The sequence below is a fragment of the Octodon degus genome, unplaced genomic scaffold (genome assembly GCF_000260255.1).
Source record: "Octodon degus isolate 3935 unplaced genomic scaffold, OctDeg1.0 scaffold00054, whole genome shotgun sequence".
Lineage (NCBI taxonomy): Eukaryota > Metazoa > Chordata > Mammalia > Rodentia > Octodontidae > Octodon > Octodon degus.
Window position 1 is genome coordinate 6,889,115 of NW_004524630.1, and position 15,129 is coordinate 6,904,243.

Below are 15,129 nucleotides of genomic sequence, written 5' to 3' on the forward strand. Positions count from 1 at the left end.
GTGCTTCCTGTTGTATTCTTTGTCTCTACCTACAGCCCAAAGACAGGAAGGAATCCTGTCATCACTGCTGTTAGGTGACTTGAGCAGTCACATATTTAATTTTAAAATAGGACATTGAATTCTAATTCATTTTGCTGTGATGAGTATATACAGAAGGTAACCATTATGAACAATTTTATTTAAACTATTGGTAATCTGTATTTTAACCCAAAAATTTTAAGTATATTTTTAACTGACTTAATAGAACTGATGATGAGTTTAATGATCCACTTTTTAGTCACAGGATGATACTGGGATGGAACCCAAGACCTGTCCTGAGCTCTGTCCCCATCCTTCTTTCATTTTTATTTTTGCAGCAGGTTCTCAGAGTCACTAAGTTACTCAGGATCAGCTTGAATTCATGATCCTTCTGCTTCAACCTCCCAGAGTGCTGGGATTGTAGGTGTGCACATCACACCCGGCTCCCAATGTTTTGATTGCTTGAATTCTCTTATATTCATCAGGAAAATTATAAGACATCAAATGAAAGCTTTTAAATACATTTTTAGGGCCCGGCCAAATAACTCAATGGATTAAAGTGCCTGCAAGCAGGTGCTGGGGCCGGGGGTTTGATTCCCAAGCCTGCGGGTGCCGGCTCCGCCCCCATGGCGTACTGAGCCGACTGGGTGTGGTGGCTTATGCCTGTAATCCAAGCCCTTGGGAGGCTGTTAAACAGAATCACGATGAGTTTAGTCTACGAAGTGAGACCCTAAACACCCTGTATGCCCTTGCCTAAAAATACAGAAAAAAAATGTTTTTATGAGTGAAGAATTTTAGATATTTTATTGAAAATAACCTTTAAAAAGAATTCTTATGGTGAATTTGATAAAATGATTAAACTATGTGATCCACAGTATCTACTTAAAAGCAAACAAATACTTTGACTGTATTTTAAATAATCAGAGATTGTGCCATATTCTTGTATATGCAAGAAGTTGAGTAGGATCCCTAACCCAGGCAACTCATATTTTAAAGAAGGTAGTAAATTTTGTGGAAGGATAGCAGGCCTCTGTCAGGGGAAGGCAGGAAGGGAAACGCACTCTCTCAGAGGAGCAGCATATTCGTGGATACGGGCTTTCAGAACACTGAGTGATTCAGTCTGGGTCAGGGTCCTAGGCGAGGTTGGGTCAGAGCCAGGCAGCGAGGAGTGGCGCCTTCTGGTGGCGGGCCCTTCGTCTCAAGTAGTGCCGTGTTGCTGAAAGAGCTCCGTGGCCGGTACTGCATAAGGAGCGAGGCTTATTCGGTGCCTGGTTTTGGAGGCTCATAGTCCAAGGGGAGCACCAGCACCTGGTGGGCTTTGTGCTGCATCCCGACCTGGCAGGTGTCAGTGCGAGGTGGGAGCTGTGTGGGTGAGCAGTCCTTCCGGAGGAGGCCAAGCAGGAAGGGGGTGGTCTAGCGCTGTAGTATCTGTCAGGCCCAGTCCACCCTGCTCAGTTGATTCATTACCTCCCAGTGGCCCACCTCTCAGAAGATTTCACCACCTGCCAGCTTGCTGGGCTGGGGACCAAGCTTTTAGTGCCTGAGCCTCTGGGGCCGCACTCACCCCCTGACCACGGCTCAGCCATCACAAAGGTCCGGTGTGGCGTCTTACATTGCAAGAGCAGATTGACCTGGAGAGACCGCAGGTGACAGATGCGAGCAGTGGGGTGGAGTTGAATAAGCCAGGCAGTGGGATGGGCGGGCTGAGTGCGGTTTAGGGTGCAGAGAGGAGGTGTGGCGTGTGCGTGCGTCCTGCCCCGGCTCTCGGCCCTTCCACGCCCTCCAGCCCAGCGAAGACGGGGAACCAGGGACAGGAGTGCTTCTGTCGGGCTCTTCTTGCTATGTGTGCTTATCAGGCTTCTGAGTCTTAGTGAAGCTTAATGGAAACTCGTGTAACAAGTCCACTATTCATTACCAAAGGACAGGATATATTCCGAAGCAAAACATGCTTATGATTCAAGTCAGTGTCACTTGTCACTGTATGCTAGGGCTTTTAGTGTAATTATTTCCACAGATGGATTTTGCTGTATAGTCACACAAGCTATAATATTATAACATTAAGAATGATTTTGAAAGGTTATATCATATTAGTACACTGGAGTTTTCATATGTTAGGCTTTCCATTTTGTCTGTCAGAATTTAAGAAAGTAGAAACCTGAACAGCATAGCATGTAGAAGCATGGCCTGTGCACGTGAGCCAGTCCTGCAGGCAGCAGCGAGGCGCCGGTGTGGACTGCAGCCCTCTCTCCTTTGGTTGCCCGGGGAGGACATGGGGGCCAGAGCGTCAGGAAGGAAAGCCTGTGCCTGTTCTGTCGCCTGCCCCAGCCCCAGCCCTGGGAGCTGTCCAGCCAGATGTGTAGGCGCGCAGCTCTCGGGGGTAACCGCCAGGGCTTGTGCTGAGGACACGGGTGTCTCTGCGTGACAGCGTTCTCTCAGCAAAATTGGGAAAGAGAAGTGCGTGCGTGAGCCCCTCACCCAGCTGACCCCCTCTTTGATGAGATAGTGGAAAGTAAGCTTTTTCTCGTTGGTTGGCCCTTAAGGTTCCTGTGGTCCCACACCTCTTTGAAGCAGCACAAGATGGGTGCTGCAGTGGGCTTGTCATTGTATACACGCTGTTAGCTGAAGGTGAGATTTCAGTAGGTAGTATTTTTAGAACAAGCACCCAGTATCAGTGATTAAAAAAAAAATACACTTCATCAGGGCTAACTTTTACAAATAAGATGCTTAAATACCATAATTATACTTTATCCTTAATTTGGTAACTTCACTATTTCAAAGGGCAAAGCTATAGTAATTTAAAAAAATGTAATGTTTTGCTTGAATGAATGAAAATAAATTTGTTTTTCCACACAGATTTGAGTTCTGCGAACCTGCATTCGTGGTCGGTAATTGCCTCCAAATAGCATCTGACAGTCATCAGTATGATCGGATTTACTGTGGAGCTGGGGTCCAGAAAGACCATGAGAACTACATGAAAATATTACTGAAGGTTGGAGGCATACTGGTCATGCCTATAGAGGACCAGGTGACTTGCGCTGACCTTTCGCTTAGTATGTCATAGAAAACAAACATGGATTAGTTTAAGATTGGGAAGTGAAAGTGAAAGCCGTATTTTAATTTCATGGGGGAGGGCCGGGTCTTGCGGTACAGTCCAGCACTGGCCTTGAACTCCCTGTGCAGCCCAGGCTGACCTTGAACTCCCAGCAGTCCTCGCGCCTTGGCCTAGCATTGCGATCACAGGCGTGTGTCACTGTGGCCAGTGATTTTAATTTTTAAAGAAGAGATGCTTTTTTTTTTAACTTTTCTGTGTGCGTAGAAAACACTCAACAGATCCCAAATTCCTTAAGTGAACCTGCCCACAGGACAGTCCTACAGCTTGAGGGAGGAGACAGGGGCTGTCACCTGCCTGCTGTCAGCCTCTTCGTTGTTGGAGACGTGGAGGGAACTTTCCTCTTCGCTGCTGCTTTAACGGAAGGAAAGGTGCTTAGTGACGCGCAAGCAGCCGCTGCTCCTCAGGGCCTTCGCACAGTGGAAAGAGATCACGCACACTCGCTGTTAGGGAAACAGGGCGTTCTTAGCCTTCTTTCTTTAACACCACACTTGCTTGGAACGATCCTTTAGCCTTTTGTCATTATGAAATTTATCTTTTGTTGCTTTGGTTTGTAATTATTAGATATAATGTGTGAAACAATTTATTCGAAAGGGTGAACCTTTCAAAAAGCAACTTACCTTTAATATTTATAAAGTACATTTCAAAGAAATACGATCTTTAATACTCACATTTACCTAACTCTGCGTTGTGTAAAACACCTTGCATTGTACAGTAGAGCTAGAATATCCAAGCTGAGTGTGACTCAGCATGATAGTTGTGGCATTTTTGTATTATTTAAAATGCTACATGATACATAAAATATTATTTCCCTATCCATATTTTGTTGACTATTCATGGTATACAATTATGCAAATATCAAATGCAGTAATGGGCTGTCTTTTATAATATGAATTGAACATACTAATTCAAGTTGAGCAAGCTATTTTTTTCTAAGGACTGCTGATGAATAGTTGCTGACCGCTACACTGACCCTAGTCCCTTCGTGACTGCATTTGTTTGTGAGCCGTCAGGCTGGGGTTGGAATTAGAGCGTAACTCTGCACCGTCGTGGGAGAGCGTGGAGTCACTCTGTGGTACAGTAGTCGCAGCAGGGTGTTGACGTAATGCTTTCATCAAGGGACTGACTCTCCCTGAAACGTGGCTGGGCTGGAAGGCAGTCGTCGTCACATGTCCCCGGAGGCCGCCTGACCTCGAAGCTACTGTGCAGGCTCACCGGGCCATGGCTTTGCGCCGTGGACATTGAAGTGCCTGTCTTACACAGCAGATGCTTTCGATTCCGTCTACATTAATATGTAGTAAATACTTCAATGGAAGTACTTAGGTTGTACTTAGATATGCGTCATCACTTTGCTCTCGTTGATGACAGCCACGTTACCAGGACTAAGGCAGCCGTGTTACCAGGACTAAGCTGTTTTCTTTCTTTTCTCTGAACAGTTGACGCAGATTATGCGAACTGGACAAAACACATGGGAAAGCAAAAACATCCTTGCTGTTTCATTTGCTCCACTTGTGCAGCCCAGAAAGAATGACAGTGGCCAGCCAGATTCCGTGGGGCTCCGTAAGTAGATCCCAGAGCCTTCGTACTGCTTGTGCCCGGGGCCTGACACCGGTGCTCGAGGAGTTTGGTAGACTGTGTAATTAAGAGGAGTTAAAGAAATACGCAGTCAGACAGTCAGGGCATTTATGCGCCATTTTAAACATAAAGCCCTTGCCTGGAACAGGACACTGCTGGTTATAGTGGGAACACAGGAGGAGGGCAAGTCAGAACAGAAGGAGTTCTTTACTCAGCCAGTCAGAGGAAGGTTCTGCTGTTGAAGCAGCGCCTGTGCCGTGACTGAAGTGGTGCGAGGAGCGTGCCACGTTGAGGTTGCTCGCAGGAGCGGACGCCGGGGCTGGCTGCTGACACAAAGAGCATCGCCGCTCTCCACGTGCAGAACGGGTCTGGCGCGTGAGGAGTTCACTGGCAGGGAAGCTGGCCAGTTACAAGTCTGTCTTCTACCCAGGGAGAGACCTGATGTTCCTGTAGATAGACTGTTCGAAAGCAAGCAAGAGGAACGAATGATGACAGGAGGGAGGAACGTTTCTTGAGTAGCAAGCTGAGGGAGGGTCCTAATGCTGTTTGAAAGATGCTTTTGGCATAATTGGAAACAGGTACACAAAGAGCAGATACTTCTTTTTGGGCATGTTTGAGCTTCCTGTTAGCACACAAATGTCAAGTGGCCACGTGGCCATAACCTGCTGCTCAGCAGCAGTGTGAGCAGAGAATCCCCCACACGAAGGTGGCATTTGGAGCTGTCTCTGGAGACAGTGGGTGAGTCTGCATCGAGAGGGAGAGGAGGGAGACGATAAGAGGGTGGGGAGAGGATGCCTCAAGAACTCAGGCTTGCCAGGCAGCACTGCACCCTGAGCTAAACTCCCAGCCCCTAGGTGTTCGATTAGACCTGTGATCAGCCAGATTTAGAGATGAAACAGGAGAACACAGTGAAAGTTAGGGGAACAGGTGTCAGAAGGTGAAGACAGAGTTTTACAGGAGCTGACTAGACCTTGAGAAAAAGGAAAATTCATTTGACATATATCATTTTATTGAATACTACTGAGTGTCTTGATTGACTTGTTTTTATTTTGTAGGAGTCTAACTTTATAGAGGTAATTTTAAGTATTCATTTTTCTCTTTTGAGCTGTGTGACATTGAGACCTTTTGAGATGGTTTTGAAAAATTATATAAAGTAGTATTTGTAAAATTTTGGCATAGCATCTGGGAGATAGTAAAAACAGGTGCCGGATTTTGTAGTAGACTATATGATACTAGAAGTACTGAGTACCTACTTAAACTCTGTGTTAAAAACAATATTGATAGCAAAGTAAAACTTTACCCTTCTATGTTTCAAACATTAAAATTATACTTCAAGATACTTTTGTCATTATCATTGAAAGGAAAATAATAAAGAGAAGAAGTGAAAAAAATTCTCTGACCCCGTTGGACAGTGACCTAGAAAGTCTACCTTTGCTTTGTATGTAAGTGTGCGTCTGGACTCCCCTGTGAGCTTTTCTGCAGTGACTGTACTGTGTTGTAACAGATGCCATTAAAAGCTTCAAAGTTCTATCAGTAGTCATTTTTTATCTGACAGTTTTTCTAGCTTAGTTTCTGTTAAGAGTCCTAACTGTAAATGCAGTTTCACAGTAACGTAGCTTATGCTTGTGGATGATACGCTCTAAAGGAGCTGCTTCCACCCTCATTTGAAGGATGTCAGTGCAAGTACATCTAAGCAGGAATAAGACACATTGACTGCGTTGTCTGTTTACCAAATGTGAGTGTAAAATAGACATAAATTCAGCATGAAAGGATAAATGGGGTGGGGAAGGCCAAATTGAAAAAAAGTTCTGGGCTGGTGAGATAGCTCAGCAAACTAAAGAGCCTGCTTAGGCAAGCGCAGGGACTGGGGCGCAGTCCCCGGCACCACGTGCTGCACCAGCCTCGCTCCAGGGAGAACTGAGCCAGCCGTGGAGTCCAGGTGTGCTGGCGCACGCCTGTAATCCCAGAGCTGGGGAGGCTGCACACAGGAGGGTCACTGTGAGTCTGAGCTGTGTAGTGAGACTCTGTAACAACCAACTACATTTTTAAAAAAAAAAACAAAAGACATAAAAAATTCTTCTTATCCATGAAATAGTTTAAACTTTCAACAGAATAAATCTGGAATGAATTGTAAAGAAGACAGTTGTCAATGAAGTAGGATTAACCAAGAATGGTAACTGTTTTAGCGAAGTGCAGGTTCATCTTAATTTTGGCTCTGTACTTGAAATTTCTGTAACAAAAAGAAGAAAGTCATCAGTTGTCAACAGCAATTTTGAAAAAATGGGTTAGGAGTTCAGTTTCTAAAAAATGACCTCTTCGTGTAGAAACATTCACAGAATAAAAAGTTCTGAAAATTGATATTTGCCAAATTTTATAGGATGTATAGAGAATAGCAACAGTTTTTCTCTTCTGTTAGAATAAGTCACAGAACTTTCTATTTAGAAGGCATTTTCCTGTTAATTATAGGGAGTTAAAATAGAAAAAAATACTGGAAGGTTAGTACCCAAAAAAACCCAAGAAAATACGTGGGAATTCTGTGCCAAATGTATCTTAAAGCAATGAAGTTGTTCATATTAGTTTATTAAATAGTTATTAAAATGGACTTACTATTTTTCCTGATTTATCACTAATTTTTATTCAACTTAAAAATCATATTTTTATTTAAAAAATTTTAAATTTTTATTTGTTCCTATTAATTTCACAAAACACTGGGTTTCGGGCGTGGAAATTTATATGCGCTCACGGCGTCTTTTGCTTGTGTTGATCCTGTGCCTGTTCTTATGTTCTTTCCCTTGCTGCCTCCCTTTACTCCCTTCCTCTTGCCAGGTAACAGTCTCTTTCTGTGGTGTCGTCTGTGTATATAACATTTTAGAAATGTGGATAGAATTGTTTAAAGTTCAGGGGTAGAAGAGACTTTATAAATTGTGGCACACAGGGCTATAATGAAGTTGGTTCTCGTAGAACAAACTAGAAGCATCAGCTTTGTATGGTTGAACTTAAATGAAATGTTGTTGGTAGTCTTCATTAATACATAAAGTGAAGTCTCTGGTGTATTCCCATCAGCCTGAACCACCAGGGGCGCGCGTGTGCCCGTCCCCATCCTGCCCGACAGTGTGGATGTAGAGCTATTCACTTGTACCAGACCTTTTTTACTAATGAAGAGCCACCTGATAGCACAGTCGTGCCGGTAGCACTGGTAGTTCAGGCCCCCCAGCAAGAAGACATACCAACTGTGGCCGCCTTGTGAACACGTGAGTGAGGTTGTGGCACACCCCCTCCCATGCTTGTGGCGTCGCAAGCTTCCACACCTTCACGGTGGGCCACCATGGTGTGTCTTCTCGCTGGGCTGCTCTCATTTGAATTCGGTCCTCCTTGCCAGCTCGACCCATCGGTGACGCATGCAGGACTGTCCCATTGGCCAGCTTATGCTGCTGCTCGGGCCTCTGTGATTACAGTAATGCAAAGAAAGTCGTTGATGTAGCGCACTACCTGTCACCATCTTACAGTTCTTAATTAAAACAGTATAGTGCCCTCTTCGGCAGCACATATACTAAAAAGGTATAAGAAGATAAACAGCAATTGTCAGGGATATTAAATATGGCACTTGTAAGATTTCCTTGTGAAAATTTAGAGAATTTTTGAAATATTCATGAATTTCTTTTAATGAAGTAAACATATTGATTATTATAATAATTTTTAATTGGTATGAATGAAATTAAATCATTTCTACGTGGGCAGTAATTATTCACATTCAAGCAACTAACTAGATTCAGTCCACTTTTAGATGTGTATTGTTGGGTTTTTCAGCAGTGCAGTAAAGAGAAAGGAAGAAAAAGAGGCTGTTATTGACCTGAGGACATGGAGCAAATCCAAGGCGGCGGGGGGTCCCCTGCCCTGAGCCAGCGGGAGGCTCAGACTCTGTGCACTTGTGCCGGGGGCGGAGTTTAAAGCGCAGGTGGAGTGACACCTCGGGACCTGACTGGGGTCTCCTTTGTGCTGTAGGAAAGGTGGAAGGAAACAGTACCCAGGACTGAATCGGGGAAGAAGGGGCAGGTCGTCTCTGGGAAGATCAGCTGTTGTTTAGGGCTTCAGCCATGTTAGATGACCTCCATAGTAATACAGCACTTTATACTAGGACCAGAACCTGTCATTTATTAACCTTGTTAGTAAAAAGTCTGATAGGAATTATTAGATGGGACAGTCATACATGCACCACCAGTGGCTCCAGCTGGTGGGAGTGTGTTAAGTTTAAAATAAGTTTTATGTAGCTGTAAGAACTATTATTGTCTAGTTTACTCAATCTTTATCTCAAAACTAGAAACAGGAGTCCAACGGATAGAAAATAGAATGTATGAAAGGTAGATCTGACCGTTACCTAGATGTTTTCATGTTATTCAGAAGAATGTTTGAATGAAGCTAATGTGGATACTGTTTTCAGAGTGCTTGAGTCAGTTCAGTCAAGACTGCATCTTCTTCCGTTCTGGGTCTTGTTGGTGTTAGTGAAGTTCAGACATTGGTCTGCTGCTTTAGGATTGAAGAGTTCATCCCTAGAGTAGCAGACATTGCTGACAGTGAGGAAGGTAGCTGAAGTCTCGACAGGGAGTGCCAGGAATGGGAGCTCGCTGAGCTGGATAGGAAGGCGAGTTCGGGCTTTATTTCCTAGATCCTCTACAATTCCCAAATTGTTAGGAGGCCTTTTTCCTCCTCTGCTGCTCCCTTCTAAGCTCAGGCTTAGGCTTCTCCTCTGCACCTCCTCATCCCAAACCTCAGCGCACACTGGAGTGCCGGAGCCCTGACTGACGCCTCCTGGTTGCAGAGGTGTCCGTCACTCTGTGTTCACTTTGCGTTCAGGGTCACTGTGGTCACGTACAACCCCGAGCAGATTATGTAAGTCCTTAGCATTCAGCACCCAAGCCTCATGTTGTAAAACTGAGAATGGCCGCTGATGCGGAACTGTAGTTGTTATCTGAGGACTCTTAAATGTCATCCTCAGTGCCTTCATTCAGTCTTGAACGGGCTAAGCTCCTTTGCTATTAGGGCTTTGCTGCACCCCAAGCCCCTTTTAATTAGATGTCAGCCAAAATGTGGCAAGTTTTGGTCATAAGTTTGTGACCAACCTGTCAAGAACCATATCACTTGTACTTTATTGTCTTCATCCCCCCTTTAAAATTGTTCTAATTTTTTTCCTACCCCCTCCCAAACATACGGTCTACATGAGTACAGGAACTTTGGCAGCCTACAGCACTTGCTGTGAGTGCCAAAGTGCCTGACCCGTAGTTTCTAGGTACCTACTGAGTGACTAGCACAGTGGGGGCTGGGGGTCAACTTTTGTCCTGCCTGAGCTTGGACACCATCCCAGGGCCAGGCCTCCTTCCACTGTAACTAAGCAGATTGAGCTCTGAAACGCTCCTCACTTGGGACAACCCAGCACTCTATTAATTAATTGTCCCTCTCAGTTTCCTAAAGCCCCAGTGAGAGACCTGGGTGACAGCGCACTGCCATGGAGGCCCGGAAGCCTGGTGTCGCTGTGTTCCTTGTCACTTTTCTGTTCCTGCCGCATTTTGCTGGCACTGATTGGCCCTGAGTAATTGTCTTGTTATTTTCAATAAATGCTGCTCCTTTCCTTTCACCACTGCTCCTTTCCTTTCACTACAAGCGATGGGTGCTTGTAGTCCCTCGCTCCCTGTGCGTGGCGGTCTGTCGGCACTTTCCCATGGCATAATTGGCAAGCCAGCCAGGAGTCGAACATGGAATCTTGTGATAGTGAACTATTTTGAAAGAGACCCCGAGCAGGCAGGGTTTTGTATGTTTTAGCACCTGAAGATGATGTCTCACATCTGTGGTTACTTGGCTGTGTTTACATCACTAGCAGAAGTGGGACTTGAACTCAGATTCTTTCATGGTGGTTGAGTTTGTACTCCACGTACAATAGTTAGGGGCAAATCTAGACCAGTAGGTAAAACAATTTCGAGCTCAGTGAGCACATGTGATTCTTTGAAGTTACTATTTCAGGTTTCAGAACAGGATTGGAAGAAGCTTAAAGAACAGGTTGTATAGTGGACCAGGAGATAGGCCCTAAGAATTTTAAATTAGGCTTACAAGTCTGTGTTAAAGTTAGGTGAAAACCCTGTGTACTGTTGCAGATGTGTCTGGGAGGTGCTGGGCCTTGCCTGGCCCTTGGCACTGGTGTGTAAGGCAGGCCATGTCGTGTGCCACCGAGCTGTGCCGGGCCAGGCCTGGGCCTGCTGGGCCTGTCTGTGGAGACACACTTGGCACCGGGCAGCTATAAGCAGTGTGTCATGTTGTCTCATCCCTTTTCTTTCTTTTTGTCTGTTTTTAGCCCCCTGCGCTGTCAGGAACCTGCAGGACTTGGCTCGCATTTACATCCGGCGCACGCTGAGGAATTTCATCAACGACGAGATGCAGGCCAAGGGGATTCCTCCAAGGGCTCCGCCCAAGAGGAAAAGAAAGAGGGTGAAGCAGAGGATCAACACGTACGTGTTCGTGGGCAACCAGCTCATCCCCCAGCCTCTAGACAGTGAGGAGGACGAGAAAATGGAAGAAGACAACAAAGAGGAGGAAGAGAAAGACCATAGTGAAGCCATGAAGCCAGAGGAGCCACCTCAGAATTTACTGAGAGAAAAAATCATGAAGCTGCCCCTCCCTGAATCTTTAAAAGCTTACTTGACATATTTTAGAGACAAATAAATCAAGAAGAAAAAAAATGCCTACTGATACTCCTTTAGTCTTGAAAATGTAGCATTTATTAGGAGTTAAAAGAGAGAAATATTTCTTTGATCAGAGTGAATTATAGTGGGAAAAAGTATAACTTGTTTGTCAGTAACAAAAACAAGGTATTCATTGATTAAAAAGAATCTATCTCTTTTATAAAATCTATTTTTCTTTAAATCTTGGAAAAATGCTGTTTTAACTCAGTGATTTCAAAGTGGAATGCAACAATAGTCAAGACTTTGTGTACTATAAATCCTTTTCTGATTCCTTACAGATTTGTAGTGGTGAGGGTTAGATTTAATTTTCTATAAGGTTTAAATAATTGTTAAGCATATGTAATCGGATTTGAATTGCAGTTGTTGGTGTTTCTCTATGAAAACTTTCATAAGGAAATCAGACGCTTTGTAGACCTGTTCACCCTTCTGCTGCAGTCGCCTGGCTGCGTTGCTGTAGATAAATTCCGGGCAATATATGAGTGCAATAATAATACAAGATACTGAGTAATTTAGCTTTAAAAACATCAGTGTAGTGAACTGTTACAGCCCTGCAACTTGTGCTTTCGAGTCCGCTGCCAAATGACATGGGAAATACTTGCTTCTCTTATAGAGATTTAAAGAGCACAGCGAGGGCCGAAGGCAGTCTCTACCGAATGCAGCTCTTAATTTGTGTGGGCCTTTTACATTTTCAGTATTTAAAAATAATGAGACTGTCTTAATTCTGTAGGACTTTTTCCTGTAGTTCACTGTATAAAATATATAGTTTTTGGAAAAAAAAAAAAAATCACTGTCCCTCCTGACCGGCAGTGTAGCGCGTGTGAAGGAGCGGACGCGCGTGGCCACCAGCCCCGGGGCACCTGGGCTCCGCGGATGCACTTTAGCTCATGGGACGTGCAGCTTAGCCCAGTAGTTAGCTTCGACGCAGTAGGGCTAAGATTGCCTACATTTGCTTTAGATCTTTCTGTTATGAGAAATAGTCACAGAGTTGTATCTAGATGCCTTTGTATTAAAAATCAGGTTCAGAATGATAGTGTAATCTTTGGGACCTGCCATCCCACGTTCACTTCACTTCTTCCTGTAGTTTCGTCTCTTCGCTGAAATCATCATGGTTCTCCTTTTTGCCTACATATTCAAGTCACCTAGCTTATCAGTGGTAGGACAGGCAGTAAGTGTCAGGATGAGCGTTTTGTTTGTCCCAGTAAGAAGGAAAATAAGTCATTCCTTGTTGAAAAGCATACAGTGTAATGTGTTTCTACTTAGTGTTGACACGGATCATACATTTTCAAAGGGACAAATTTGGAGCTGTCATCACCCACGAGCGTCGCCCCGCGGTGCTCATTCGGACTTACTCGAGGAAGCTGAGCCACGTGAGTGAGAGAAGCACCGCCTCTGGGCTTCAGGGCCGCCTCCAGCCGCGTCCGCGACTGCACGGAGCAGTCTAGACGTGAAGCCTCAGACGCCGAGGGCCTCGCAGTGACGGGACAGAAGACGTCACGCAGGTGCTTGTCCTGTGCCCGTGGCTGAGGTGGTGGCCGTACGGATGACAGTGTCCCTGATTTGTTTTCTTAGGTGAATATTCAACTGTTATTAAGAAATGCCATATTTTATCTACAAAAGAAAAAAGTCAGTTTCACACTCTTGTCAGCTGTTAGAAATGCTCATTTGATTTTAAATCAGCTGTAGTTTAATTTTGAATCCTGATGCCATGTATTGTCTAGAAAGCCTGGGGCGTTTCATCCTGTTCCCCCCATCTCCATTTTTTTGGTTGGCGCTAGTGTTCAGGTACATAGAAATAGTCTTCAATGATGCTTTTACTACTTAGAGAGTTGTTGTTAAGCATGTATTTGAAGATTGACATGTTCACACTCTGTCATTCTGTTGACCTTGGGAAAGTGTACAGTAGATTTTCATGACCATTGCATATTTTTTGTCATTGAAAGGTATCGTCTGTGTTTCTAAATGCACTTATTTTACAGGTGTGACTTTATCAGTGACTTTAAATAAAGAGGTAGAAATAAAAAGTCGAGTGAAGGTTTTTTCTATTAGTGCAGATATATTGGACTAAGAATACTTTGGGTTTTATTTTTTAAAGAATTTAGGTTTATTTGTATGGAAAATTATGCCGTATGGAAAAGAAAGATGAAGTAAAAGTAGGTGAAACTGGTGGACATCGTTGTGGAATTTTATAGAGACATAACAGATGCCATCTAACTTAGGCCTTTATTTTACAGACCAGAAAGTAGGCCTCGGCGGCGTCTGGTTTTGCCTCAGTCTCGCGGCAGCTTGTCGCAGGTAGTGCCTAAAATAGCATCCAGCGTCCAATCAATCCCAGAATCTGTCAGCAGCACCATAGCTACCGAGAAAATAATGTGCGCCTATACTGCTATTGGTTGACACATTCGGTTCTGATATTAATAAAGAAAAATGTTACTAAAACAGCATACATAGTGGTTAAAATAAAATACCAAAAATGTGTTGACGTCTGTCTGAGCTGAAAGCGAAGGAAAGCCTGTTAAAGCATTGGAAGAGTTGGAAAGTTGTTTAAAATAAACAATCACATACTTATGCATCATGCTCCGGTGACGTGGCTTTTCTTTTTCTCTTATTTTTAAGTTTAGATGTTCTCAGGTTGTGATCAGCTGTCTGCATGAGCGCCTGCTTCCTTCTGACTGTTACCACCTGTGAGGAGCGTGGGTGGTATTTTACTGTTGCTGTTATTACTTCGCAGTACTGAAGACGGGGCTTTTACACCAAGGTATCCTCAGGCCTTTTATATTTTGAGAGTGTCTCCCAAGTTCCTAGGTTGCCCAGGCTACGTTTGAACTTGAGAGCCTCCTGCCTTCTTAGCCTGCCAGAGGACTGGGATTACGGGCGTGTCGCACCATGCCAGATAAACATTTTATTCTAATGAAGTACTCGCTAGAAGTGAAGAGTGTTTATAAAAAACGTATTTGAAATATGAGGAATGATGGTTTAATGCACACGTAGTTGCGTGTGTACTGACTGACGGGTTCGCCTGCTGCTGTTGCTAATGCTTGCCTGTCCTTTCCTGATCTCATTTAGTTTCTTCAGCTTGATCCTCTGATCACTAATTTTCTTTAAAATTGCATGAATTATGCTGTTGAACCCTGAGGTTTACCGTCTGCTCTACTTTTATTTCTACTTTTCTCAGATTGCCTCTTTTTATTTTGAGATAGGATGGAGGTGTGAGCTCTTGATGTCTCTTTGGGCAGCATTTATAGCTCTCTTTGGACTTCGTGTGTTCTGCTGGCTTTTGTAGCTTCCTTTGTGTTGCGTGAGCATCGCCCTAGCTGCCTGAGCTGATCCCCGGCGCGGCTCTCTAAGTCCTGTCTGTAAGGTCCTCTAGACTACGGAGGTGAAGGGATCCGAAAATCCATCGAAGGCTACTGTGGCGGTGCCACACCTCCAGAGAGAGCCACTCCCCGCCTTGCCAGGGAGGTTTCAAAGTGGGCCAAGTGTTTTACATTCTCTGTGGTGAACTGTGTGGTCAACACTTGTGGGACTGGGGATTATTTCATTTTTCCTTAAGAGACAGTGAGGCTTTCTTTGTACAGCACTTTTCCGGGTTAGGCTCCCTACTCGAGAATGGGCTGTTCTTTGCTCTGTGCCTTGCTTCTGTGAACCTCTGAGCTTGGTCCAGCAGTCGAGCTGCGCCGGCCTCGGGTATCTGTGGAGCCC

General features: G+C 44.5%; 1 protein-coding gene across 1 annotated transcript in view; it reads left to right on the forward strand.

Annotated features, from left to right (window-relative positions):
* Positions 1-14,004, forward strand: part of Pcmtd1 (protein-L-isoaspartate (D-aspartate) O-methyltransferase domain containing 1) — a 34,105-nt gene extending 20,101 nt beyond the window's left edge. The window contains exons 3-5 of the mRNA XM_004633379.2: positions 2,872-3,043; positions 4,564-4,687; positions 11,043-14,004. Coding sequence (XP_004633436.1) covers positions 2,872-3,043; positions 4,564-4,687; positions 11,043-11,410 — 664 coding nt within the window. The 3' untranslated portion in view covers positions 11,411-14,004. The remainder of the gene's footprint in view (positions 1-2,871; positions 3,044-4,563; positions 4,688-11,042) is intronic.
* Positions 14,005-15,129: the final 1,125 nt, after the last annotated feature.